Source organism: Nicotiana sylvestris, chromosome 2, assembly GCF_000393655.2.
Source record: "Nicotiana sylvestris chromosome 2, ASM39365v2, whole genome shotgun sequence".
NCBI classification, from domain to species: Eukaryota; Viridiplantae; Streptophyta; class Magnoliopsida; order Solanales; family Solanaceae; genus Nicotiana; species Nicotiana sylvestris.
In genome coordinates, this window is record NC_091058.1 from 24,348,843 (window position 1) to 24,374,020 (window position 25,178).

Here is a 25,178-nt window from a genome sequence, read left to right on the forward strand (position 1 = left end):
TATACTTGTGAATACTCCTGTCATGTTCACTGTACCTGCATTCAAAGAAAAGTCGTGAGTTTTGCAGGGGAGGTTGGTTCGTGCCTTCGTCTGCTTGCTTTGCTTTGCTTTGTTCCGGAGGCCCCGTTTGAGTTACCTTGGGTAACACCTGGCTGCCATAGAAATGAGGTTTTCGAAAATATGCACTTAATTGGTGAAATAGAGTTATTTTATTTTATAAAACATAGTGATATGTCATATCAAGTAAATTAGATGAACTAATAACTGTAACATTTTTAAAGACATTGCAGCTTTCTTGCAATAGAATTTTGAGGGTTCTCCTCAAAATTCTGCCCCAGTTTAGTAAGTGATCCTTCGGTCGTTCTGCGTGCAACAAAGTTTGTTGGATCTGCTCCAGAATTTTGAGAATCCTTCTCAAAATTCTGACCTAGTTACCTAACCGGTTTCTGATTGTTGTGTTGTCTCATTACATATCATAGTCATCGGTTTATCAAGAAAAGTAACAATAACGTTGTAGAAAGAAAATGTGAAAGATAATAATGAATAATAAATAGCAATGCATTGATTAAATTTGAAAATATCCCAAAACAAGTACGGCCCGATGACTTGAGCAATTATTTCGAAACAAAATGCGTATTTTAAAACAAAGTTACTAAAAATATATTAAATGTCTAGCTTGGCTATAAAACAAATTAGGCTAATTGCCAAGATACCCAGGAACTTGGCGGGCCCGGAATGGTGTGGCAGTCCAATTCCTAAGAATAACTCCCTTCTCCACAGTCTGAATGGTGAGGCCTTCTTCCTCCTCCTCCTCAATTATCACATTGCAATCCATATTCTTGTCTTCTAGGAACAATTTTCTCAACCCAACCAAAGCTTTTTCCTCTGCAGATCCCCATATTGTATTGGCCTGGTAAAATTCTGACTTAAGTGTGATACTAACTGCTCAAGAGGGTAATAAGGACCACACCATGGAGGCGACCAATCCATATTCTTTCCAGGTGTATGGATATCCTAGCTCAAAAGTTGTGCCGTGACATTTCAACTGTATCGGTTTGGTAATGCCCTGGAGTTCCTTCCAAGCCCTTTATCGGGTTCATACCCAGACCATGCCAGTATGCTTTCTATTTTGTTACTCCACTACTTGTCCTTTTCAATCCCGTTGACATGTTCAATGTGATGATAAGTTTTTCCACCCAGTCTCCTTCTATTCTCGATAACTGGTATAGTTTGACTGATGTAAATGGGGTTACTCCCATCTCCGTGAATGATTACCTCCTGATGGTTCCATTCAAACTTCACGGCCTGGTGTAGCGTGGAAGCCACAGCCCCAACAGCATGTATCCAAAGTTGACCCAATAGAAGATTGTATGTAGCTGATATGTCTAGTACTTGGAACTCAATATCGAACCAAGTTGGTCTCATCTGTAGACAAAGGTTAATCTCCCTAATCGTGGCCCTCTAAGACCCATCAAATGCTATCATATTCATACTTCCTGCCCGTATCTCATGAATCTTTCCCCAATCTTTTCAGAGTAGTCAATGGACAAATGTTGATTCTTGAACTCCCATCTATTAGGACCCTAGCAATAAATTTGTCCTCAAACTATATCGTGATATGTAGTGCTCTATCATGGCTTAACCCTTCAGGCGGTAGTTCATCCTCGTGGAAGGTGATCTTGTGACTCTCCACTACTTTACCTACCATGTTGGCCATCTCTCCACTGATGATATTGTTGGGCACATAATCTTCATTAAACACCTTTATCAGAGCATTCTTATGCGCCTCTGAATTTTGAAATAGTGACAGGATGGATATCTAAACGGAGGTCTTATTTAAATGATCGACGATAGAGTATTCCCTCGCTTGTACTTTCCTCCAAATATCGTACGGTTCAGTTTCAATGACAGGTTGTTTGGTAGCAGCCTCTTTGCTTGATCCTCCTAAATTTTGGGGTGTATATATCCTTCCAGTTCTGGTCATTCCATGTGCGGCACCGGATTCTTCCATCTTTGCTTTTCCCTTTCGGCTACCTTCGGCAACGTAATCCCAAGGTATAGCGTTGGATTTGAAAGGAGGCGTAGTTGCTACTGTCACTGTGAAAGGTATGGCCACTTCTACCTCAAATAGAACAGGTGTGGCTGCAGGTGGTGTTAGTTCTACCTCAAATGGAACTAATGCGGTAACCTCAACCACAACTGGAGGCTGTACCGAGACCACAATAGGATTGAGCGTAATTGCGGGCTTCTTAGGATTGTCGCCCTCTTTTATAAGTCCAATTGATCCCTCGGGATCCCACTCCTCATCCGTTTCTATCACATTGATCCCTTCGCCCCTATGATCTAGAAGAGGATTGTTGCGTACGTTGGGTGCAACTTCCTTCGCATGTATGACCTTATTATCAATCAAGGTCAAGATCTTATCTTTCAATGTCCGGCAATCATCAATGGTGTGCCCCTTCATACTGGAGTGATATGCACAGGTTTTGTTCGGGTTGACCCATTGAGATGAATTCTCCATTGCCACAGCGGGAATAGGGGTAACATAACCGGCAACCCTCAATTTTTCGTACAGTTGGTCGATGGGTCAGCAATGGTAGTGTACTGTCTAGGTGGTTTGTGATCAAAATTAGGTCAGGGTTTGTAATAATTTGGAAGAGCTGGAGGTGAATGATAGTAGGTTGGCTGGGTGTTATAAGTGTGATAGGCGGTGGCGGGTTGAGAATATCTGGGAGGTGAGGGTTGGTATGTAGGTGGAGGTGTTTGGTATGTGACTGGAGATTTTGGAACTTGGGCCACCATTACTGCCCCTACTTCTTTCTTCTTTGATATGCCACCTAATTGCAATGTTTTGTTCGTGGCTTGCAGTGTCTCAAAATTTATCACCGTCCCGCTTTTGATGCCCTCTTCAATCCTTTCTCCGAGTTTGATGATATCGGAGAACTTATGATTCTCAATAACTATTAGCCATTCATAATACTATGGGTCTTGTGCCCGGACAAACAACTTGTTCATCTATTTTTCATCTAATGATGGTCTGACATTGGCTACTTCCGACCTCCACTGAGTAGCATACTTATAGAAAGTCTTAGTTGGCTTCTTCTTTAGGTTCTGGATATATAAGACATCCGGTGCATTCTCTGTATTAAACGTGAACCGATCCATAAATTCTGATGACATGCTCACCCAATTAGCCCATTAGGATTCTGGCTTATGTACTAGGACAGGGCATCTTCGGTAAGACTTCTCGTGAAGAGTTTCATTCGAATCCTTTCATCCTTTCTGACACCCACGAGCTTGTTACAATAAGTTCTCAAATGAACCTTGGGATCACCCGTTCTGTCAAACATTTTGAACTTCGGAGGTTTGTATCCCTCCTGTAGTTCCACATTTGGTTGTATGCATAAATCTTCGTAGTTCAGACCTTTTATCCCTTTTCCTCCTTTAACACCCTGAACGCGACTTGTCAACTTCTTGAGCTCCTCGGCCATATTCTTGATGGGCGGGTCATTCTTAGCGGATTCTAGTGTATAGGAGATTGGTTGAGTGGAGTGAGGTAAGGTTTCTATGTATATGGGGTTGTTTTGGTGAGTGACAGAGATTTGGGTGTAGTGGTGGTCGTTGGTTGAGTTTTGAGGATCAAGAATAGGTTGTGGTGTGTTCTAAGGGGTGTGATAGGTAGTGGTTTGTGGGTACTGGGTTGGTTAATGATGGTGTTATGGAGGAGTTGGTATCGGTTGAGAATTAGGGTTTTGAGGTGGTGTAGCGTACTGATGGGGTACGGGAGGATTTTGTGGACGTTGGTTTGGCATGTTTTGAGGAGGTGTTGGGTTTTGAGAATTTTGTTGGTTAATGTACGGGACGTTCAGAGTGAGGGAAAGGTTTGCTAAGTTGTGGACCTACTCAAGTTCTGCTTGTAACTCCAGTATTTTCTGCTCTAGTCATAGGACCACATCATTCTAGGCTGGAGTACTCCGATCATCTGAAGTTTCAATATTCTCAGTATTTTCTTTTCGGATACCACTCAAATCATCCGTCTTAGCTTGTCCTCTACTTTTCGGATTATTCGGAGGAGGAGGAGGTGGAGGGACTCTAAATCTGGTGTGATATGATGATGATGCCAGTATGTGAAAACCAACCTTAGGGGATGGGAATAATAAAAATAAAGAAAAATAAAAGGTAAACAAGTCAGTAAGGAATCTGAAAGTGTTTGCAGTATTTAAAACATATATTGCGGGAATGCAAATTCGCATCCTAATTTGGGAGCCTCGATGTGCCCGAGGTAGGCCTAGCGACAGATAGATTTGGAGAATTTCAGTGGCAATGATTGCCTCATTTCATTAATGTAAAAATAGATGAATCTAAAAAGACACTAAATAAGATAAGTCACTAATGGCACTTGCACTTATTACATTTGAAAAGCAAATAAACCTAAGCCACTTGGTCCCAAAAGGACCTTCTCCAGGCTGGATGCTCTTGTCGATCATATTCCCCAGTTCGTAGGTTCAGCAGTAGGTATGCCCTTGCTAAATGTCCTCCTTCGCTTCCTTTAGTGTTCTGGCAATCAATGACTTCATTCCTCATTTTTCCCTCCAATTCCATCAGACTGTACTCCAGATATTCCAACCTTTCGCTTGATTTAACAGCCATCTATCTCCATTCATTAATTAGTTTCATATCGGTCTTGTGTCGCTCTATGTGCTCGGCCTCGGACTCGTGAACTCTTTTGCGTAGTTTGTTGTACTTCACTTGTGATTCGGCAACTTCATCTATGACTCTATTTCCTAGACCAATCCTTGGCTCGAATATTCCTGTTATATTATCCTCTAACCATGATGGGTAAAAGTACACATGGTCAGTATGATATCGATCTGGCTCGATGGTATCCTTTTCTGCGATAACTTTCAAATGCCACATATGCTGAGTTTCACATTTGTATGGGACGTCGTCATCCTGAAAATCTGCCCTATAGTGACTCATTTTAGCAACTCGAGGTATGACCTGCTTCATGCCTGCCTGTCTCATAACCCTGATGGAATCATAAGGGTATATGACCCTTAATCCGATCAGTACCAAGTGTGGAACATCCCTAGATTTGATGATGAACTCGTCGGTAGGGAATCATTCGAACATCCATTGAACCTGATCCTTAGTCAAATTGCTGAAAAATTGTGCCCATCCTATAGCACTCTCGGGTTGAGCAAACTTGTCTGGGATATAGTTCATTCTCTTAGGATGATGGAAAGTTATGTGGTCAATCCACGGCCTTCGCGGAAGCTCTTGACGGTATTGACCTTTTTTGAGATGCTCTAGCAACCAAACTTATAACAGCAGATTACAACCTTTGAAGTATTTGTACCCCTTCTGACAGCGCTCTAAGGCTTGGTATATGTCTGCTATGATCATAGGGACAATGGTATATATTTTCCCCTCGATCCCATCCATCAAGTTTTTGGCTACCATGACTAGTCTGGTGTGGATTCTATCCCCTTGGATCGGGAACTTAAAGATGAAACCCCATATTTTAGAAAAACATTAAAATCGATTAATAATAAGGAAGAAACAGAAGGTTTTGAAGAAAAATACTAGATAAACTTAAAATTATTTCAGATCTACAAGGATTTAAACTGACTCGGGTAGGAAAAGATGAGGGTTTTGAAGAAAGGAACGAGGTAAGAAAAATCTGATTAAGAACCGGAGTTTCAAGCCATAAACATAAAGATAACACTACTCATAGTCACAGTAATGAACACAAGGCGGGTTTATCGAAGTAATGAAGAGTTTAGGTCGACTCTGAGTTGAATCTCTTCGAGATTCCTTCAGATAACAACAAAATCGAACAACGAGTGATGGTAAGAGGCCGTTTAGGGCCTAAAATCGAAGGGAAACCCCATGGAACGGAGGGTTTTCCGGTGATGGCGGCTAGGGTTAGGGGAGCGTCTGAGAGAGAAGAGACGAGGTGGGGATTTAGAGGCGGTATAATTGAAAAATGAGTAGGGTTAGGGGTTGTGAGTAATTAAATAAGGAAGGTGATCCTGGACCGTTGATCTTTTGAGATCAACGACCAAGATTTGATCTGAGGGATTAGACGACTCACATAGGAAATCGGGCTAGGGCATTTGGGTTAGATTAGGGTATTGGGCTAAAGTTTAATTGGGCTGGGGTCTGAAGTTGATTAAGAAAAAGGGGCTATTATTTAAATACTCAATTAACTTAATAAAATAAATTTATAAAATAATTTATGGATGATAGAAATATCATCTGTGCGTGACAATGATTTAAAATAATTACTTAATATTATAAAAATATAAAAGGTTATTTTATTGTGAAATAAGGTACTAATGCACACATGGGTCGTTATTGTAAAGTTATTGTAATTATAACCCTAACATGTACATATGGCTATTCATGGAATAATTAAAGCTTAGTACAAATATAAATGATAAAATTAAGTAATAAAATTATCATAAAACCATTTGTGATTATTAGTAATTATTTATATAATAAAATGCTAGAATAAAGTAATTAAAATCCTTTTAAAATTACAGGACAATTATGAAAAAATACTGGTTGATGCTCATGTACTATTTGAAAGTATATATGCACTTTGAAATATATGAGAGAAAAATTGTGTATCAACAACATACCTAGAAGGGGCCCAAGCTGATCATCTTCGACCATGATATTTGATTGGTACCGGTTATGGACGTCGGCCCAAGTTACTGCTAGATACTCTATCAGATTTTGCTTCAACTGCTATGAAGCCAATGAGCTTTGACTATTGAGTCCTTGGGTTAAGGCCTAAACGGCCCAATCTTCTGCCACTAGTGGCAGATCTATCTGTTCCATTTGAAACCTTGACATGAACTCTCTGAGTATTTCATTATCCCTTTGTTTTACCTTGAAAAGGTTTTACTTCCTGGTCTCGACCTTGATGGCTCCGCCGTGTGCTTTTACAAAGGCATCTACAAGCATCGGAAATGAGTCAATAGAATCAAGGGGAAGGTAAGTTGTGATAGTATATCATAGCTCCCTTTGACAAAGTCTCTCCAAACCTTTTTAGCAGGACGAATTCGATCTCATCATCTTCCAAATCGATCCCCTTGATAGCGCACGTGTAGGAGGTCACATTCTTATTTGGGTCAGTTATTCCGTTGTACTTAGGAATTTTGGGCATGCAGAACTTCTTTGGGATCGGCTTCGGAGCTGCGCTCGAAGGGAAAGGTTTCTGAACAAACTTCTTAGAATCTAGGCCTTTCAGTATCGATGGTGCTCCTGGGATTTGGTCGACCCTGGAGTTGTAGGTCTCCACCTTTTTGTCATTAGCTTCGATTTTCTTTTCTCCCGATTCAACCTGTTTTATCAATTCCTTGAGCGTCTTTACTATCTCGGGGTAGGTCCCAGATTTAGCTTTATTTGGCCTTTTTGTGACTGGTTCATTTCTGCGGGTGTTTTTCCAAGATGGTCCGGGCCCAACTCTACTGGGAGCACGGATTTGGCTCTGCAATTGGGCTATCACTGCATGTTAAGCGTGTAGCATTTTGAGGATCAATCGCAAGTTGATCCCATCGCCTTCACCACCGTGCATATCCCTGGCTCCCGACCTGGCTCCCCCGCGAATACTGTTTTCTGGGTCTGTGGGCAAGCTAGTGTCGATGACCACATGGGAGTTGGCATGGATTGGATTACTATCGGGACCCTGTTGGGTCAGCAGGGTGAACCTCGTTGTTGTTCACTATATTGTTGTTCTCGCCGTAGTGGCCCAATTCAGCATCAACGTTAAGGTGAGCAGATTGAGAGTTTGATATCTTTAAGTTTCCTGAAATTAAGACCTCAGAGTATGTAGTGAAAATTTGTATCAAATAGCCAGTATTATCCTTGGCCCCACGATGGGCGTCAAACTGTTTACCCTAAAAAATAGATAACAATTAAATTTGTAAGTGGTAGGCTACACGGATTAATTTGATATAGATGATAACTTGCGTTAGATTAAACAAATAAAGGTATAGTAAATTCAAACCACGTGAGGAGGAGGATTCCATCCTCAATGAAATATCCACCCTCGATCCGGACTCACAATGGCCAACACTGATGAACAAGAATAAGAACTTTCAATGACTGAGAAAATAATAGTATATTGCCTTGTTATGCATGTGTTACAATATTTTCAATGAATAATTAGACTCCCCTTTATATAGTAGGGGAGTTTTACCTTAAATACAATTCTATAAAAGGTAAAAAAATTATCTATTTAACTAATCACCAATTTTCTATCGATATGTGCCGAGATTCACGTCATGATATCCGGTCGGTCACGGATATTACGGCCTTATGTCAATCATGTTCGATTTCTCGATAACGCTCTCTGAAGTCTTTTAGGATTTGAACTGATCCGGGGTCATGGCCCCGATATTCTCGGGGGCGGACATCGTACCCCAGGAACGTGTCTCGATGACTCCCTTACCTCGATTCCGGCTCCTTACAATCACGTCCGTTACTCGATTTATTTTTTCGGAGATCGGGTCGTCTTACGGGTCCGGTTTCACCCATATACAATAGGCCTTTTCATTCGAGAAAAAATTTATAGTATAAAGTTAAATTATTTTTATATACTTTATAAAAACATGTTATTCTTTTTGGGACAAAGTAAAAAGAAAATGTGGCACATAATAGAGAAAGTAATTAATTTGACTTTTATATTTATTAGGCTTTAAATAAATTTATATTATAGATAGATGGAATGGGAATTTTTCTTTTTTCTTTTTTTGACATGTATTGAGATTCAGACACGTAACTCCTTACAATTCCCGACACGCAATTACAATGCTTAACATTAATTGTAGTTTACAAGTGTGAGCGAAATTCATTCACTTAAGCAAGCCTTAGTAATCAGCTCTATAAATAGGCGTGCATATATACTCTGAGTTTGAACACTAAGGTGAGGTGGCCGGTAGGAATAAAACTACAGGTTTAATTTAATTTAAAAGGAAAAAAATGTGGAACATTGGTTTATGGTTAGTAGCAGTAATAGTTGTAGGAATCAGTAGATGGGTATACAAATGGAGGAATCCCAAATGCAAGGGTGTATTGCCACCTGGCTCCATGGGACTTCCCTTTATTGGAGAGTCCATTCAATATTTCTCTTCTCATTCCTATGAAGGAATTCCACCCTTTATTGCCGAAAGGACTGCAAGGTTTATTTAATTTGTTAATGGGTTGCGTTTCCTCTCTTTTTTGTTTTCCAGTTCCTTTAATTTGTTCTTCTCATCCCTAAATTATTGGTCTTGAAAATATATGAGTCATATTTCTCTTGCATGAAATCGTTACATATAACATGAACTTGAACTTTTTGTCAGGTACGGAGGATTATTTAAAACAAGTATACTTGGGCAGCCAGTGGTGATATCAACTGACCCAGAAATCAATTACTATGTCTTCCAACAAGAAAATAACCTCTTCCAATGCTGGTACACAAAGAGTGCTTCTGATCTCCTTGGAGAGCAAGGCTTGAATGTCCACGGCGGAGCTGTCCATAAATACCTTAGGAATTTAGTTCTGTTTCTTGTCGGCCAACAAAGCTTAAAGGGAAATTTGATGTCTGAAATTGATTTAATTACTCGTAAGCATTTAGATTGGTGGGCTGAGCGCGGCAAGATCGAAGTCAAAGAAGCAGTTGAAATTGTGATTCTCTCACCTCCACCTATGATTACTTATTAACTTACTAATATCTTTTTTTACTCCAGTACAGAAATATACATATATATGGAGTACTATATAACTCAAAATATTTACTACTATTTTTAGATGCTATTCACATTTATTGCGAAAAAGACCCTTGGTTTAGAAGAACAAGAGGCATTGGAACTAAGAGAGCATTACAAAGCTTTTTTTGGTGGTTTTCTCTCATTTCCTCTCAATGTGCCTGGAACAGCTTACCATGCCTGCTTACAGGTATCTTCTTTTCAATATATACCAAAGTAAAATGCATCTATTAATGCTTGCCATCAATATTCCTGGATCAGTGCGACCATTTTTCGGACCATGCCTGAATGCGGAATATCTTGTGCACGGGCTATCCTTTAGATCATGACATTCTATGAATTAATTAATTTCAACATGCATGCAGGGGCGTAAAAATATTGTTAAGGTGATCAAAGATATTTTAAAGAAAAAGCAGTCATCCAAGGAAAAGGCGAATCAAGATTTCTTAGATCACATGCTTAAAGAAGTAGAAAATGAGGAATCATTGCTGACTGAAGAAATTACAGTGGATTTAGTTCTGTTACTTCTATTCGCTGCTTATGAAACCACTTCTTCCTCCATTACACTACTGTTTAAATACTTGAATAGTCATCCCGAGGTGTTGACAGAGCTGACGGTTTGTGCTCTTAATTAATTACTAGCTATCTGAAACATTAATTTTTTTTATTTAATGAATCTCGAGTAGTTCTTTTCCTAAACCCTATAAAAAGTCGTATATTTTGTAGGAAGAGCATGAGAGCATTCTTAAACGTCGAACAGACGAAGGCGCTCTAATTTCGTGGCTTGAGTACAAATCAATGAGTTTCACAAATATGGTAAGTTTATTTTCTTGCGTGATCGCTAATTGTGTAATTAGTTAAGAGTTTAGGTGTCCTCCAGATCACACGCTCTTATTATCACCACATTACTTTTTATTTCCCCCCTCCCCTGATATATTTAACACTAGTGAATTTGCCGCGCGAAGCGCGCGGTTGTTAAAGAACATTAGTGATATCAAACAATTATTTTCTAAATTAAACAAAATTTTGAGAAGTTAAAACAGATTTTTTTACAACTATATTTTTTGAAGCATTCCTTAATCAATTACGAATATAATCAGTACATGTCTATTAGCTTGGAAAATTGAAGGCTGGCACACTACATTATTGTACCTGTTCTAATAGTTCTCTGAGAGACAAAAGCCTACTCTTTTGTTAATGACCTACATTATACTACTCTTTTGACAAACCACAAACAACAAAGCAACTAATTTCAACACCTTAAGAAGTGCCATAGATATGTCTAGCTCTCTAGAGCTCCGGAAGAACTAAGTGCTTCTTTGTGACTTTAATGTGCAAAATATAATCTTGTTCAATAAAAGTAATGCAAACGCAGAATATGAAGTGAATGCTTACATGTATTATATGGAATACAAAAGAGCAGAATGGTTAGTTAAAGGTGGTTATTGAAAAAGGGAAACTATTTACATATATATCATGCTGAAACATATGTCTTATACTGCACAAAATCCGCCGTTTACTCTAATATTGAGATGATTGTGCAAATATGCTCATTCCTAAAATTTGAAATATTATATAGTAATTAGAAACACTCAGTGATGCAATGAATCGGATTGTGTTAGCCTATCGCGATAATGCATTTAGCTTTCCCAATGGATGTCAATCCAAAATGCCACTAAGAGGCCAAGATATTTTTGCTAAGAAAAAATAATTTTTTTAGTTACGATACCATAATTACGTCCAAGCTGATATAGAAATACAAATTAGATAGAAGAAATTACAAATTGCATCACATCATAAGTTAGTAAGGGTCCTGATGGCCAACATTTCTTACTATTTCACACTAACATAACTCAATTAATTAGAACTATTCATACAGATAAAGTGTAAAGTATCACCACTGATCTTTGAATTCAATATTCCAGTGAGTACTTGTATCTAATATAAATAATTTTTTTTTTTTTTTTGAGAATTATGAGTTTTGATGAGCTCTTTTAGAAGAAACACATCTTTCTCTTCTCCAATGTAGTCAATTACTTCGAAAACATATTTCGTCGTGCAACCCGTTGACACATTGCTCCACAATGAACAATTGAAAATGACAATAAAAGTATGTTACTAATACTATTTCAGGCGAAAGGGATTACACAAATTAATTTAAAATTAGGTATGAGATAAAGAAGCATCAGTCCTCTTACACCAACTCTTACCATACATAAAAGCCGGCATGACATAAAACAGAGTTTAGATATCTAGAAGCACATATATAAGAAGATAAATTCACTTTCTTTGGGTACCTAAGAGGACGACACTTGATGCCGATAACCACAAATTTGCCTTCTAACAATAAAAAGTCGTTTTCCCTAAAAGCGTCAAAAATAATTTCTCTATACAATGTAGTAAAAGGTTTTCATGAAAAAAAGAAAGTAATACAAATGCACAAGTACAAATTCAATATCTTTAGTCAAAATTGCTATCATGATAGAAATTTCTATCTTTCTTGCTTTCCTGCTCTTTATGCCTATGTAGGAATGACCAAAGGAGAATGGGATTCCAAGTAGCCCATTTGTGTATAGCAAATGGAATTGTTATTTCTCTGAACTTGGGTCCTAAAATTTAGGAATGCTAAACACGCTCGCTTAACCCTACAATTTTACAATAAGAAGCATACTCATTAAGGACCTAAACTCTATAAAAGCATTACACAAGTAATGCATGTAATTAAAGTATGTGTTACCTGGGAGGAAGAAGAGGAAGAAAGGGAGACATTATCAACACACCTTTTTTTTTGGGCTAAATTCTTTAGTAGCTACTTTTTCTCAGAAGGTCATATGCCTTCATTGAAGACCTACAGTAGAAGAAAAATCTAAAACAAAATCGTAACACGCTCTAGCAAGTCAGCATTCAAAGGACATGAATTGTTATGAAACTTAGCACCTGGAAATCAACTTTCACCAGTAGTTCTAACTGGTGTTGCTAGAAGTAGTCAAAAATCCATTTAGACCACAATATAGCGATAAATAGATTATTCTCCAACTCTTCCAGTACCGAATGGATCTCCAACCCAAAAAAGAAATCCTACCAAAAAATAGTATAAATAAAGATCTATTATGACTCGGTGAAATTTGACATATCATAGTACCCTCTCGAAGCAAGCTCTATGAAATCATGGCAAGTTGTTGATGCATACTTGTAATACATCTACTTTAAAAGGACAATTTCATTTTTTCACCCATACATTAGACCCAACTGTGACATAAGTAAATCGAAAGGCAAAAGAAATATAGTACATCATTTGTAAATGAACCATAAATTTCAAGAGTGACCTTTGTAGGGCTGGTTCTGCACTTTGCCACATCTCTGCTATAAGACTAAAAATAATCAAAATACAAGAGGGAATAATCAACGCAATAACAACGAATAAGCGAAGTAATTCACCAAAATAGTTAAATAAATTTAAAGAGCAGTTAAAATCATACAACACAAACGGGTGAGAATAGCTTTGCTCAAAATCGTTGACGTAAATAAATGATACTTGATCATAGAGGGCGAATGTTGAAACCTAAAAGAGGAAATCAACATGAGAATCAACCAATAAGTGGTTCTATTAAGCAAATCAATTAGACAAATTTAAACTGCACGCAAAGTTGCAAGCAGAAAAACAACGAATTGTGAAATAAAGAAAGCCCCAAAAGCTAAGTACTACACAACAAAGAAAAAATGAATAAAATCTGCAATTGTAATCAGAACAATGAGAACATGAAAAGGCAAATAGATAGAACTATCAAATGGAAAAGGAAAACGGGAAAAGGGGAAGAAGAAGCAGTAGCAAAGAGAGAGAAGGTACTGTCGACTGATATTATGTGCTTACTCTTAAGTGTGGCTTTGCTGATTGTCCTCTGCCGGATTAAGAGAAAGGTAAAAAATCAGTTTTCTACAATGGGGAAAAAAAGTCAAGCCATCAGTTTCAATGGAGAGAGATCGTTTAATCAGGAAGATAGATAATCGCAAAGGTGGCTCTTTTCTGGTGGAATATGAAAAGGCGTCTTTTGGGGTGTTTATTAATCGAAACTGTTTTGCTTGTTCGATTTAGTAGAATAAGAATAAAAGAGAAATTGTTAAAAAAAAGGGGGGGGGGGGAATAGATAAATATAAATACCGGCCTAGGAAGGTGCCACATCACCTTTTTTAGCCCCTGCTTTATATATTTATATAGATTAGTTGAACTGTAATTTTTTTATTGTTTCTAAAATAAAAATGATTGAGTGCAGGTTATAAATGAAACAGTAAGGCTTGCCAATATCGCCCCAGGAATTTTCAGAATTACACTAAAGGATGTGCAAATCAAAGGTAAATATCTAACTTTTAGGTCTTTTTAAGAGTCTTGTTTGGAAAGCCACCATGTAATAGAATAAGTGTAATTACTAGCGTAGTAATTACACAGTTCAGTAATTAATTACCTATTTGTTTGTCATATTAACTTAATTACAATACAATTACAAGTATATTATTTGGTTGCAGAAGTATAATTACATAAGTATATTAAAATTTTAAATATAAAGTTAAATATGAAAAAATTAGAAGTTAAGATTTAATAAATATATGCTTTTATAAACAATATTAAATTTGACATTAAGATAGATATTGCTTCATGAAAATATATTAATTACTAATTATATATTTGTAACTAATATTGTAGAAGTACTTGATATATATTTTTTAAATTAATAATTTTTTACTTTAATCAATTATAAAAACTAAAAGTGCATATTTTGTAAAAAAACAAAAAAAACTTGGACATCATGCTTGATAAAATTATTACAGCAATATTTATGAATATAATGCCATAGCAGTACTCAAATATTTTATGAAAAATAATCTATTAATTTTAAATGAAAAATGAATAGTGTGTAATCTGAATTAATAAGTGAATACTACTAAAGAAAATAAAATAGAAGCAATAATATAACATAAATTCAATATCTAAAAAATAAAATAACATAATACTCTTATGTAAAATAATACAACAATAAAGATTGAAAAATGAGAATATTATTTAAATATAAAAAGTAATCTATCAGTTTGACATAGTTATGTTTGCATATTATTACTCAAGTTTTGTTGATGACTTATCCTTTCTACGACTACGAGGTAGTATAACTTTTTAGAATAATAACATAGCTAAGTGTAATGAAAAAATAACGAAAAATAATTAAGAAAAAATAAAATATGAGAAATACACGTGAAGTAAATATTAGGAAATGAGAAGTGAGGAATATAAAAAAAAGAATTTTAATAATTTAAAATTTTAAAAGTAAAAAAAGAATAAAATAAAAATAAATTATGGTCTCGCAATATGAGACTCTTAGCTTGCCAAATAGTGCTGCTTAAGAAATACTCCTAGATTAATAAAGATATTTTTTATTTGGTTTAACATGAGTTGGAAAATTCAAAGAAAAATTAGTCAAAATGTGTACTATGTATATGTGGAGAACTCTTGGGTAAATATGTTGGGTCCCACGTTTAGATACTACTATGCATATTTATTTAGTTTTTGTTTTTTCCATAGAGTAAGTACTAAAGTAAGAATAATCACAGGATATACAATTCCTGCCGGATGGACGTTCGTAGTATGTCCCTCATCGGTTCATCTGGATCCAAACAAGTACGAGGATCCCCTTACTTTTAATCCTTGGCGCTGGAAGGTCAGTTAATATTTTATTAATTAGTAAAAATCAAGCATTTAGGTTTCTACTTTCATATATTCATAATATAAACGTCCTTTTCTCCACTATATTGGGATTAAAAAGGGTGAAGAGCTACATATGGGATCCAAAAAATTCATGGCGTTTGGTGGAGGAGTGAGATTGTGTGCTGGAGCTGATCTCTCAAAGATGCAAACGGCCATTTTCCTTCATTACTTGTTGACAAACTATAGGTATGAATTCGATGAAAACATATTATAATAACATACCTTTAAAAATAATTAATTACCACGACGTAAAAAATTTAAGGTATAATTTTCTTTAAAATTTCAGGTGGAAAGTGACAAATGAAGGGAATGTTATACGAAAACCCGGTTTGATCTTCAATAATGGATTACACATTGAAATATCCAAGAATCAAGGAGAAAAAAATATTCGAAATTATTGTTTAAGATAGATGTTCTATATGAATGTTCATTAAAACTTCACGCTGATAAATATGAATAAATCGTTCTAATATGAACAGTAATATGATATATGTAATGAAGTAGAAGGGTTAGCTCACTTGGTGAGCTCCCTGCCTTCCACATCAATAGCGTAGCTTCCTCTTCCCCAATCCCCAATCCCCAATCCCCACTCTCCCTCTTCCGATGTAATAAAAAAATATATTTAGTCTTCCTAAGCTAGCTAATGTAAAGAGCCTTTCAGCTCTCCCCGATTTTCATTCAGCAATATATTATTTACGAGATACCTCGTTGACAAAGAAACGTCGTCATTTTTTGATATTTCTAAGATGCTTGTATGTATATTATCAAACCAAGAAGATAATTACCAGCTAGAATTTGAAAGGGAAAAAACTATCATAAAAGAAGAAAAAAAAGATGACCTGAAGTTGAAAACAAAAACTTAATGGAAAAAAAAGAGGCATTGTGATTTCTCTTTTAACGAGAGCAACCTTTCGTCGTTGATAAAAGGGAAATAATTGAGGCCTTTTCTTACCTTTTGAAGAAACCATTAATCATCATTTTATCTTGCCATAAACTTAACTCAAAAGGGTTGTTCTCTCTCTCTGTTAGCTGAGCTACAAAATAAGAGCAAATAGGTGCCAATTTTGTAATAGCGAGGCCTAGTTAACCCCAACTTTATGCGAATGACAATAGGTAGGGGGATTTGCATCTTTACCTGCTTTTTGGGTCACGTTTTAACTTGTGCCCGCTTTATAAAAGAAAATTGCAGCGTATCTGTTTTTTCGCGTAACTTCATCATACGGGGCTGAAGTAGCAAAGGTAATCACGCAAAACTTCAGTATTCTAGTAGATGGGCCTGAAGTAGCAAGTGTGCTGAAGTTTTTGTTTGTAATTGCTTAATTTAAGCATAGTAGCTGAAGTTTTGTTCTCTATTTGCTGAAGTTTTTGTTTGTAATTGCACTAAATAAGCTGAAGTTTTTTTGTCCTAAATTCATTAGTTTTGTCATTAAGCTTTTTCAAAAACTTCAACAGAAGATGCTGAAATTATTTAGTTCATTAATAAAAACTTCACCACTAAATAAGCTGAAGTTTTTTGTCGTGGATAAGCTTTTTCAAAAATTTCAGCAGAGATGCTGAAGTTATTTCATTTGTAAAAACTTCAGCACTAAATAAGCTGAAGTTTTTTTGTCCCGGATTCATTAGTTTTGTCATAAAGCTTTTTCAAAAATTTCAGCAGAAGATGCTGATTTAGTTTATTTGTAAATATTTCAACACTATATAAGCTGAAGTTTTTGAAAAAGCTATCTAATATAATCAGATTGTCAACAGTATCTAAATCATAAATTTTGGAAATAATAAACGTGAAAAGAACAGAATTATCATGAAAAGAATCACTAAAGTGTGACCTTAAACTTCTAGTACGTGGAATATTCACAAATTATTGTCTACTAACTTATGTAACTATTTATAATTTATTTTTAAATAATCTGATAAACATATTTATGGCAATCATCCCATGAACTGAAGTTTCATAGCAGCACCAACAACAGCAAAAGAAGAAGAAGAAGAAGAAGAAGAAGAAGAAGAAGAAGAAGAAGAAGAAGGAGAAGGAGAAAAGGAAGAGGAAGAAGAAGGAGAAGGAGAAGAGGAAGAGGAAGAAGAGGAAGGAGAAGGAGAAGGAGAAGAAGGAAGAAGAAGAAGAAGAAGAAGAAGAAGAAGAAGAAGAAGAAGAAGAAGAAGACGACGACGAGGAGGAGGAGGAGGAGGAGGGGGAGGAGGAGAAGGAGAAGAAGAAGAAGAAGAAGAAGGAGAGGAAAAAGAAGAAGAAGAAGAGAAGGGAAAGAAGAAGAAGGAAGAGAAGGATGAAGAAGAAGGGGAAGAAGCGGAAGAAGGAGAAGAAGAAGAAGAAAAGGAGAAGAAGAAGAATAAGAAGAAGAAGAAGAAGAAGAAGAGGAAGAGGAGAAGAAGGAGAGGAAGGAGAGGAAGGAGAAGAAGGAGAAGAAGAAGAAGGAGGAGGAGGAGGAGGGGAAGAAGAAGAAGAAGAAGAAGAAGAGGAAGAAGAAGAAGAAGAAGAAGAGAAGGAGGAGAAGAAGGAGGAGGAGGAGGAGGAGGAAGAGGAGGGGGAAGAAGCGGAAGACGGAGAAGAAGAAGAAGAAGAAGAAGAAGAAGAAGAAGAAGAAGAAGAAGAAGAAGAACAAGAAGAGGAAGAGGAAGAGGAGAAGACGGAGAGGAAGAAGAAGAAGAAGAAGGAGAAGGAGAAGAAGAAGGAGAAGAAGAAGAAGAAGAAGAAGGAGAAGGAGAAGAAGAAGAAGAAGAAGAAGAAGAAGAAGAAGAGGAAGAGGAAGAAAAGGAAGAGGAAGTGGAAGAACAAGAGGAAGAAGAAGAAGAAGAAGAAGAAGAAGAAGAAGAAGAAGAAGAAGAAGAAGAAGAAGAGGAGGAGGAGGAGGAAGAGGAAGAAGAAGTTGAGTTAGTTCATTTGTAAAAATTTCAGCACTATATAAGCTGAAGTTTTTGAAAAAGCTTTCTAATATAATCAGATTGTCAACAGTATCTAAATCATAAATTTTGAAAACAATAAACGTGAAAAGAACAGAATTATCATGAAAAGAATCACTAAAGTGTGACCTTAAACTTTTAGTACGTGGAATATTCACAAATTATTGTCTACTAACTTATGTAATTATTTATAATTTATTTTTAAATAATCTGATAAATATATTTATGGCAATCATCTCATGAACTGAAGTTTCATAGCAGCACCAACAATAGCAGCAGCAAAAGAAGAAGAAAAAGGAGGAGGAGGAGGAGGAGGAGGAGGAGGAGGAGAAAGGGGGCTGAAGTTATTTAAAAATGGGTACAAGTTTAAACTTTTTTTAAAAATGGGTACAAGTTTAAACTTTTTTTAAAAATGGGTATAGGTTAAATGAGGGCGACCGAATAGGGCGCCCCATGCAATTTTTACCAATAGGTAGAACATTTTGCAAATCACATTAGAGCCGTCAATATAGTCTTGCCTCGTTGGGCCGGCCCAACCCAACTCGTAATTTAATAGGGTTGTGTTAAGATTTTTGAAACCCATTTAAAAACGGGGTTTTTAAGTCCGCCCATGTAATCTAGTGTCCCACGAGGCTGGACTAGGCCGGTCCGTGGGCTTAATAACGTATTTAATTAAAAATATGTAGGGAACTGAAAATAACAAGAAGAGTTATGTAATCTCAAACTTATAATATTTTTTATGCGGATATAAATATTTTTTGTTCTTAAAATTTTAATTATTTCATAATGTTTAACTAATTAACATTGCATATAATTATATATTTAGATAAGAGTAAAGATTTTAAGACATTTTTATTTCACAAGAGAATTCAAACGTACTTGATGAAGATGATATGTTGGGATATGCCACGAGTACCTTGAAAATATTTTTGAGTAGTTTGTTTTGAATATTGACTTTTAATAAATGAAATAATGTCCTCATTTTTGTGTTTTATTGTAATTTAGTAGAACAATGTCAAAATTATTAAGTTTTGCCGAAACTTTTTATCCAACAACTAGTATGTTTTATATATATTACATTTTAGGTTAAAACTTAAATTTAAAAAATATTAAAATAATTTTAAAAAATGATAAACCAGCCCGTGGGGCCTGGTAACCCATGTAGGGATGGATTGAACTGACCATTTTAAGGGAAATTTGCATCTATACCCGCTTTTTATGTCACGTTTTAACTTGTGCCCGCTTTACAAAAACAATTGCAAACATACCCGCTTTTTCGCATAACTTCAGCATACGGGGCTGAAATAGCAAAGACAATTGTAGACATGTGATTTTTGACCCTCCCCAAGATTTTTCATATTTTAGCGTAAATATTCAGTTTAGGTTTAGTATCGCTCTCTTTACTTTATTTTATCAAAAAAAAAACTACAAAAATATTTTTCCTTATCCTAGCTAGTTGATATTTTGAAAAAAAAAATACAAAATAGTCTTGTCATGTTATTTTCCAAAAAAAAAAGATGAGAAGAAAAAGATCAAAAAATATTTTACATTTTAGTATATATTGAGTAGTAGTTAAATTTCATTAATATAGTAGCTATGTGTCTTCTCTAAATATTTTTACTATCTTAAATATACTAGTATCTTTATAAAGCTATTTTTAATTCATCTTTAGAATAAAAGAAAATCTAAAAAAAAGAAAAAAAAATTAAAGAACAAGAGATAATAAATTGTGCAACTTGCCAAAAGATGCTTTCTTATCAACTCCCCATAACAAACTCACATGCACCCCTTTTAATTTTCATTCACGTTTTTTGGCACATGAGGGAAGGGGAATGAGGACAAAAATTAGAGCTAGGGAATCTTTCCTTTCTAAGTTTTTTTTTTCGTTATATATAACACATGCACACACAGAAGGAAGGAAGAAAAAAATGCCAAAATATCTGGGGAGGGAGCTCACAAAGAAAAAGCAGAAGAAAAGTGAGGCAAAAACAAAAAGGAACAAAAAAAAAACAGAGGAGATCGAAAAAAACAAAAACAAAAAGAGAGCAAAATAAAAAAGAGATCAAAAGAGAAAGGAAGGTGAAGGAGGAGGGATCTGAGTCATCTTCTTCCTCACAAAATCAGATCCAATTTCTTCTTTTTGAAGCCATGTAAACCAGCCTTTGAAAACTCCCATTTGCATCACCAAAACAACTCCAAAACTCAGCAGAAAAATGCAACAACAAAGCCACGAAAGCCAGCCATGAAAAGCATCTCAGTCCGTCAAAATCATCGAGGTTTCCGTTCGAGTGCTCCTGTCGTGTGTTTTGTTCGAGTTCCGTTCTAGTTCACAACGAGTTTTTTTTTTGGGCGAAGTTCTGTTTCTCTCTTCGCTGCACAATCGTGCATCTGTAGTTGCGGCATTGTTTAAAGGAATTTCCCGCTTTTAAAGGTTCATTCTCTCTCTCATTACGTTGTATGTTTTCGGATGATTTTGAAGCTTTGACGTATTTGGTTGAATGATTGAGTGCCTTTACAATGTTAGCTTAATTTTTCTCCTCTCAATATGTGTTTGTTTCTTTCAGTATTATTAGTTTTAATTGGATTCATGAGATATTAGCACTAATTTTTATCAAAGAAAATATAAAGATTTTTTTTACAATTTTTTTGTGGACTGCACTTTGTGGAGTTAATGAACAAAGAGGTGGGTTTATTTTTTAATTTTTTCTATCATTTTCTTACTACGAAGATCTGTTGGAAATATCAATATTATCAAATGGATTGTTTGATGTTTTCGTGAAATATTTTGTTGTTATCTTTGTGATTGGTGAGATGTTCTTTTTAGTTTCCTGTCTTTTCTTTTAATTCTTTGCAGCATGATTATATTGATGGTGTCGTTTATGGTTGAAATGTGTTTGGCATTTTCTTTAGCTTCTACGCTGTCCAGGAGTAATGTTAATGACCCAACGTATATACAATTCATGAGTTGACCCATATTTAGACAATTACTAATTTATAACATTTTCCCCATAAATAATTCCATAACACATGACCCTAGGATAATTAATATGAACTCTTTTAAATTTGAGGTGCGCCATTAGTTGAATTTTTCATGGCCCTCGCAAACTTGAAAATGCGTAGTAGTTTTAGGCGCGCTATTTAAAAATTACTTCCCTAAACTCGGATGTGCATTTATGTGACCCAAATCCAAATCTCAACAACGTTAAATAAAATGTGTCGTGGACCGCGAGTGCATTTATGTGACGTGGTTCAAGATGTATTTTACATGACGTTGAATCTTCCTGAAAAATATTTAAATAAAGCGGTTATAAAGTTAAAATTGAACCATAGGCTAAAACATGTATTAAAATAAAGTAAATATGCCAAATATAACAGTTGAGCGACCGTGCTAGAACCACGGAATTCGGGAAATGGTTACATTCGAAAATCAGTGGCAATTTTACAACTTGATGATTTTTTCAAGCTGATTTAAGCTGCACTTACTTGGGAAAGAATTGACAAGGAATAAGCTAGTAGGAGAGAAAACAGGTTTAGGAAGGGTAATTCAGAATATGGCGGTCCATCCAAAAAGGGAAAGTTTGACTATTCCAAGACCGAGAGTACAAATAAATCATTACATCATAAGCAGAATAAGTCAAATTTTTCTACCGCCAATACTCCAAGTTATGGCCAGGGCAAAACTCATACACCTATTTGTGCACAGTGCGGGAAGAATCATTATGGTGCATGTAGACGAGCTTCTGGTGCTTGTTTTAATTGTGGAAGTATGGATCATAAAGTGAAGGATTGTCCTAATCCTAATCCTCTTTCTTATACACATACCGAAGGATCAGTTCAAAAGCCTGTCACTACTCATTCTCAAGCTAATAGTAGTGCTAGACCTCGAAATATACAAGCAGCTCGAGTGTAGCTAATCAGGCTGGTGGGTCGAGAGCTGCTGCACGAGTTTATGCTATGAGACAGAAGAATGACCAGGATGGTCCGGACGTGGTTGCTAGTAAATTTTACTTATTTGGCATATCTGTTGTTACATTATTTGATCCTGGATCTTCGCACTCTTATGTTTGCTCATCACTTGCATTTCCCGATACTGTTAAATCTGTGAGACTTGACTTTGATGTGTTGGTCACGAGTCCATTAGGTCATCAGGCCGTTGTTAACAGGATTTACCGAGATTGTCCATTCATGATTCAAAATCTGGTATTCCCTGTCGACTTGCTTGAAATGCCCTTCCGAGACTATGATGTTATTGTTGGCATGGATTGGCTCCATAGGCACCATGCATTGATTGATTGTAGGTTGAAGCAAGTGACATTTAGAACTCCTGCATATTCACACATGGTAGTTCAAGGAGAAAGATCATTGACATCTAATATTATTTCTGCGGTCTTGGCAAGGAATATGATTTGTCAAGGTTGTGATGCCTATCTTGCTCATATAGTCGATACACGATTGGGGAGTCCAAGTCTTAAGGACATACCAACTGTGTGCGACTTTCCTGATGTATTTCCTGATGATCTTCCTGGGTTGCCTCCAGAAAGGGAGATTGAATTTCCTATAGATCTTGTCCCTGGAACTACTCCTATTTCTATCGCTCCCTATAGAATGGCTCCAGCTGAATTAAAAGAGTTGAAGGCTCAATTGCAAGAACTTCTTGAGAAGGGTTTTATCCGTCCCAGTATTTCACCTTGGGGAGCTCCTGTTTTATTTGTGAAAAAGAAAGATGGCACTCTTAGGCTTTGTATTGATTATCGACAGCTGAACAAGGTAACAATCAAGAACAAATATCCACTGCCTAGAATCGATGACTTGTTTGACCAACTAAAGGGTGCCAGCTTATTCTCAAAAATTGACTTGAGGTTTGGATATTATCAGTTGCGTGTGAGGGAGCAAGATGTTCCTAAAACTGCTTTTAGGGCCAGGTATGGCCATTATGAATTTTTGGTAATGCCATTTGGTTTGACAAATGCTCTTGCTGCATTTATGGATCTAATGAACCGTGTATTCAAGCCTTATCTCGATCGATTTGTGGTGGTGTTTATTTATGACATTTTAGTCTATTCCAAGAATAGAGAAGATCATGATAAGCATGTCCGAATTGTCATGCAAATTCTGAAAAAGAGACAACTCTACGCGAATCTTTCCAAATGTGAATCCTGGCTGAATGAAGTGGCTTTTTTAGGGCACATTGTATAATCTGAAGGTGTGAAGGTTGATCCTAGTAAGATTCAAGCTATTGTTGATTGGAAACTCCCTAAAACTCCAACTGAGATAAGAAGTTTCTTGGGTTTAGCAGGATACTACAGAAGGTTTGTGAAGGGCTTCTCTATTATAGCTTCTCCCTTGACCAAACTTTTGGGGAAAGACGCCAAATTTGTATGGTATGACAAGTGTCAAGAGAGCTTTGAAAAGCTCAAATCCTTATTGACACAAGCTCCAATACTTTCTTTGCCAGCTGAAGGAAAAGATTATGTGGTATACAGTGATGCATCTCATCGTGGCTTAGGTTGTGTTTTGATGCAAGAATGGAAAGTAATTGCTTATGCCTCTCCAAAGTTGAAATCACATGAGTTGAATTATCCCACTCACGATCTTGAACTTGCTGCCATTGTTTTTGCCTTAAAAATTTGGAGGCATTACTTATACGGAGAGAAGTGTCACATATTTACTGATCACAAGAGTTTGAAGTACTTGGGTACACAAAAAGAGTTAAACTTGCGACAATGTAGATGGCTTGAACTCATCAAAGATTATGATTGCACGATTGATTATCATCCTGGTAAAGCCAATGTGGTTGCAGATGCGTTGAGTCGCAATTCCCTTGCAAGTTTAACTCTAAGTCCATTTGCCTTTGCTTCTTGAATTAAGAGCCATGAATGTTTGCCTTTCATTTAATTCTAATGGTTCTATCATTGCTAATTTGCAAGTCAAGCCAGTCTTACTTGAGCAAGTCCAAGAAGCACAAAAGTTAGATGAGAAGCTTGTGAAACGGGTTGAAGAAGTCCAAAATGGAAGAGAATCAAATTTTTCATTAAGGAAAGATGGTACCTTATTTTATAAAAATAGGTTGTGTGTTCCTAATGATGATGAATTGAGAAAGCAGATCTTAATTGAAGCACATAGTTCACCTTATGCAATGCATCCTGGAGGTACTAAAATGTATTGGACCATTAAGGAGCGCTATTGGTGGAGTGGTATGAAGAAAGACATTGCAGAGTTCATTTCTAAATGATTGGTATGTCAACAAATAAAGGCTGAACATCAAGTCCCAACTGGTCTCCTGCAACCTTTGTCAATACCTGAATGGAAATGGGAAAGGATAACGATGGACTTTGTTTCTGGACTTCCACGCACTCAAAGAAATCATGATGCAATTTGGGTCATTGTAGATAGACTAACTAAGAGTGCTCATTTCTTGGCAATCAGAATGGACTACTTACTTGAACGTTTAGCAGAATTGTACATTAATGAGATTGTGAAGCTGCATGGAATCCCTGTTTGTATTGTGTCTGATAGAGATCCGAGGTTTATATCTAGATTTTGGTCTAGCTTGCAAGAAGCTTTGGGTTCCAGGTTGAATTTTAGTACCGCTTTCCATCCACAAACGGACGGCCAGTCTGAAAGGGTAATACAAATCTTGGAGGATATGCTTCGAGCCTGCATTATTGAGTTTAAGGGTAATTGGGACAAACACTTAGCCCTAATAGAATTTGCTTACAATAATAGCTACCAATCAAGTATAGGCATGC

The 25,178-nt window shown here is 36.3% G+C and overlaps 1 protein-coding gene across 1 annotated transcript; it reads left to right on the forward strand.

Annotated features, from left to right (window-relative positions):
* The first annotated feature begins 8,928 nt into the window (after positions 1-8,928).
* LOC104226153 (cytochrome P450 87A3-like) lies at positions 8,929-16,233 on the forward strand. The gene is made up of 9 exons (XM_009778052.2): positions 8,929-9,194; positions 9,357-9,681; positions 9,805-9,951; positions 10,127-10,378; positions 10,488-10,577; positions 14,033-14,111; positions 15,360-15,466; positions 15,572-15,699; positions 15,800-16,233. Exons 1-9 carry the CDS (start codon positions 8,995-8,997, stop codon positions 15,921-15,923), a joined length of 1,452 nt encoding a protein of 483 aa, XP_009776354.1. The 5' UTR covers positions 8,929-8,994; the 3' UTR covers positions 15,924-16,233.
* The last annotated feature ends 8,945 nt before the right edge of the window (positions 16,234-25,178 follow it).

What these genes read in the sequence shown, in the direction of transcription:
- LOC104226153 (XM_009778052.2), top strand. Translation starts at nt 8,995, where the DNA reads ATGTGGAACATTGGTTTATGGTTAGTAGCAGTAATAGTTGTAGGAATC. An exon ending in CTTACCATGCCTGCTTACAG is followed by an intron (nt 9,952 to 10,126) that starts GTATCTTCTTTT and finishes ACATGCATGCAG; the next exon opens with GGGCGTAAAAATATTGTTAA. An exon ending in CAATGAGTTTCACAAATATG is followed by an intron (nt 10,578 to 14,032) that starts GTAAGTTTATTT and finishes GATTGAGTGCAG; the next exon opens with GTTATAAATGAAACAGTAAG.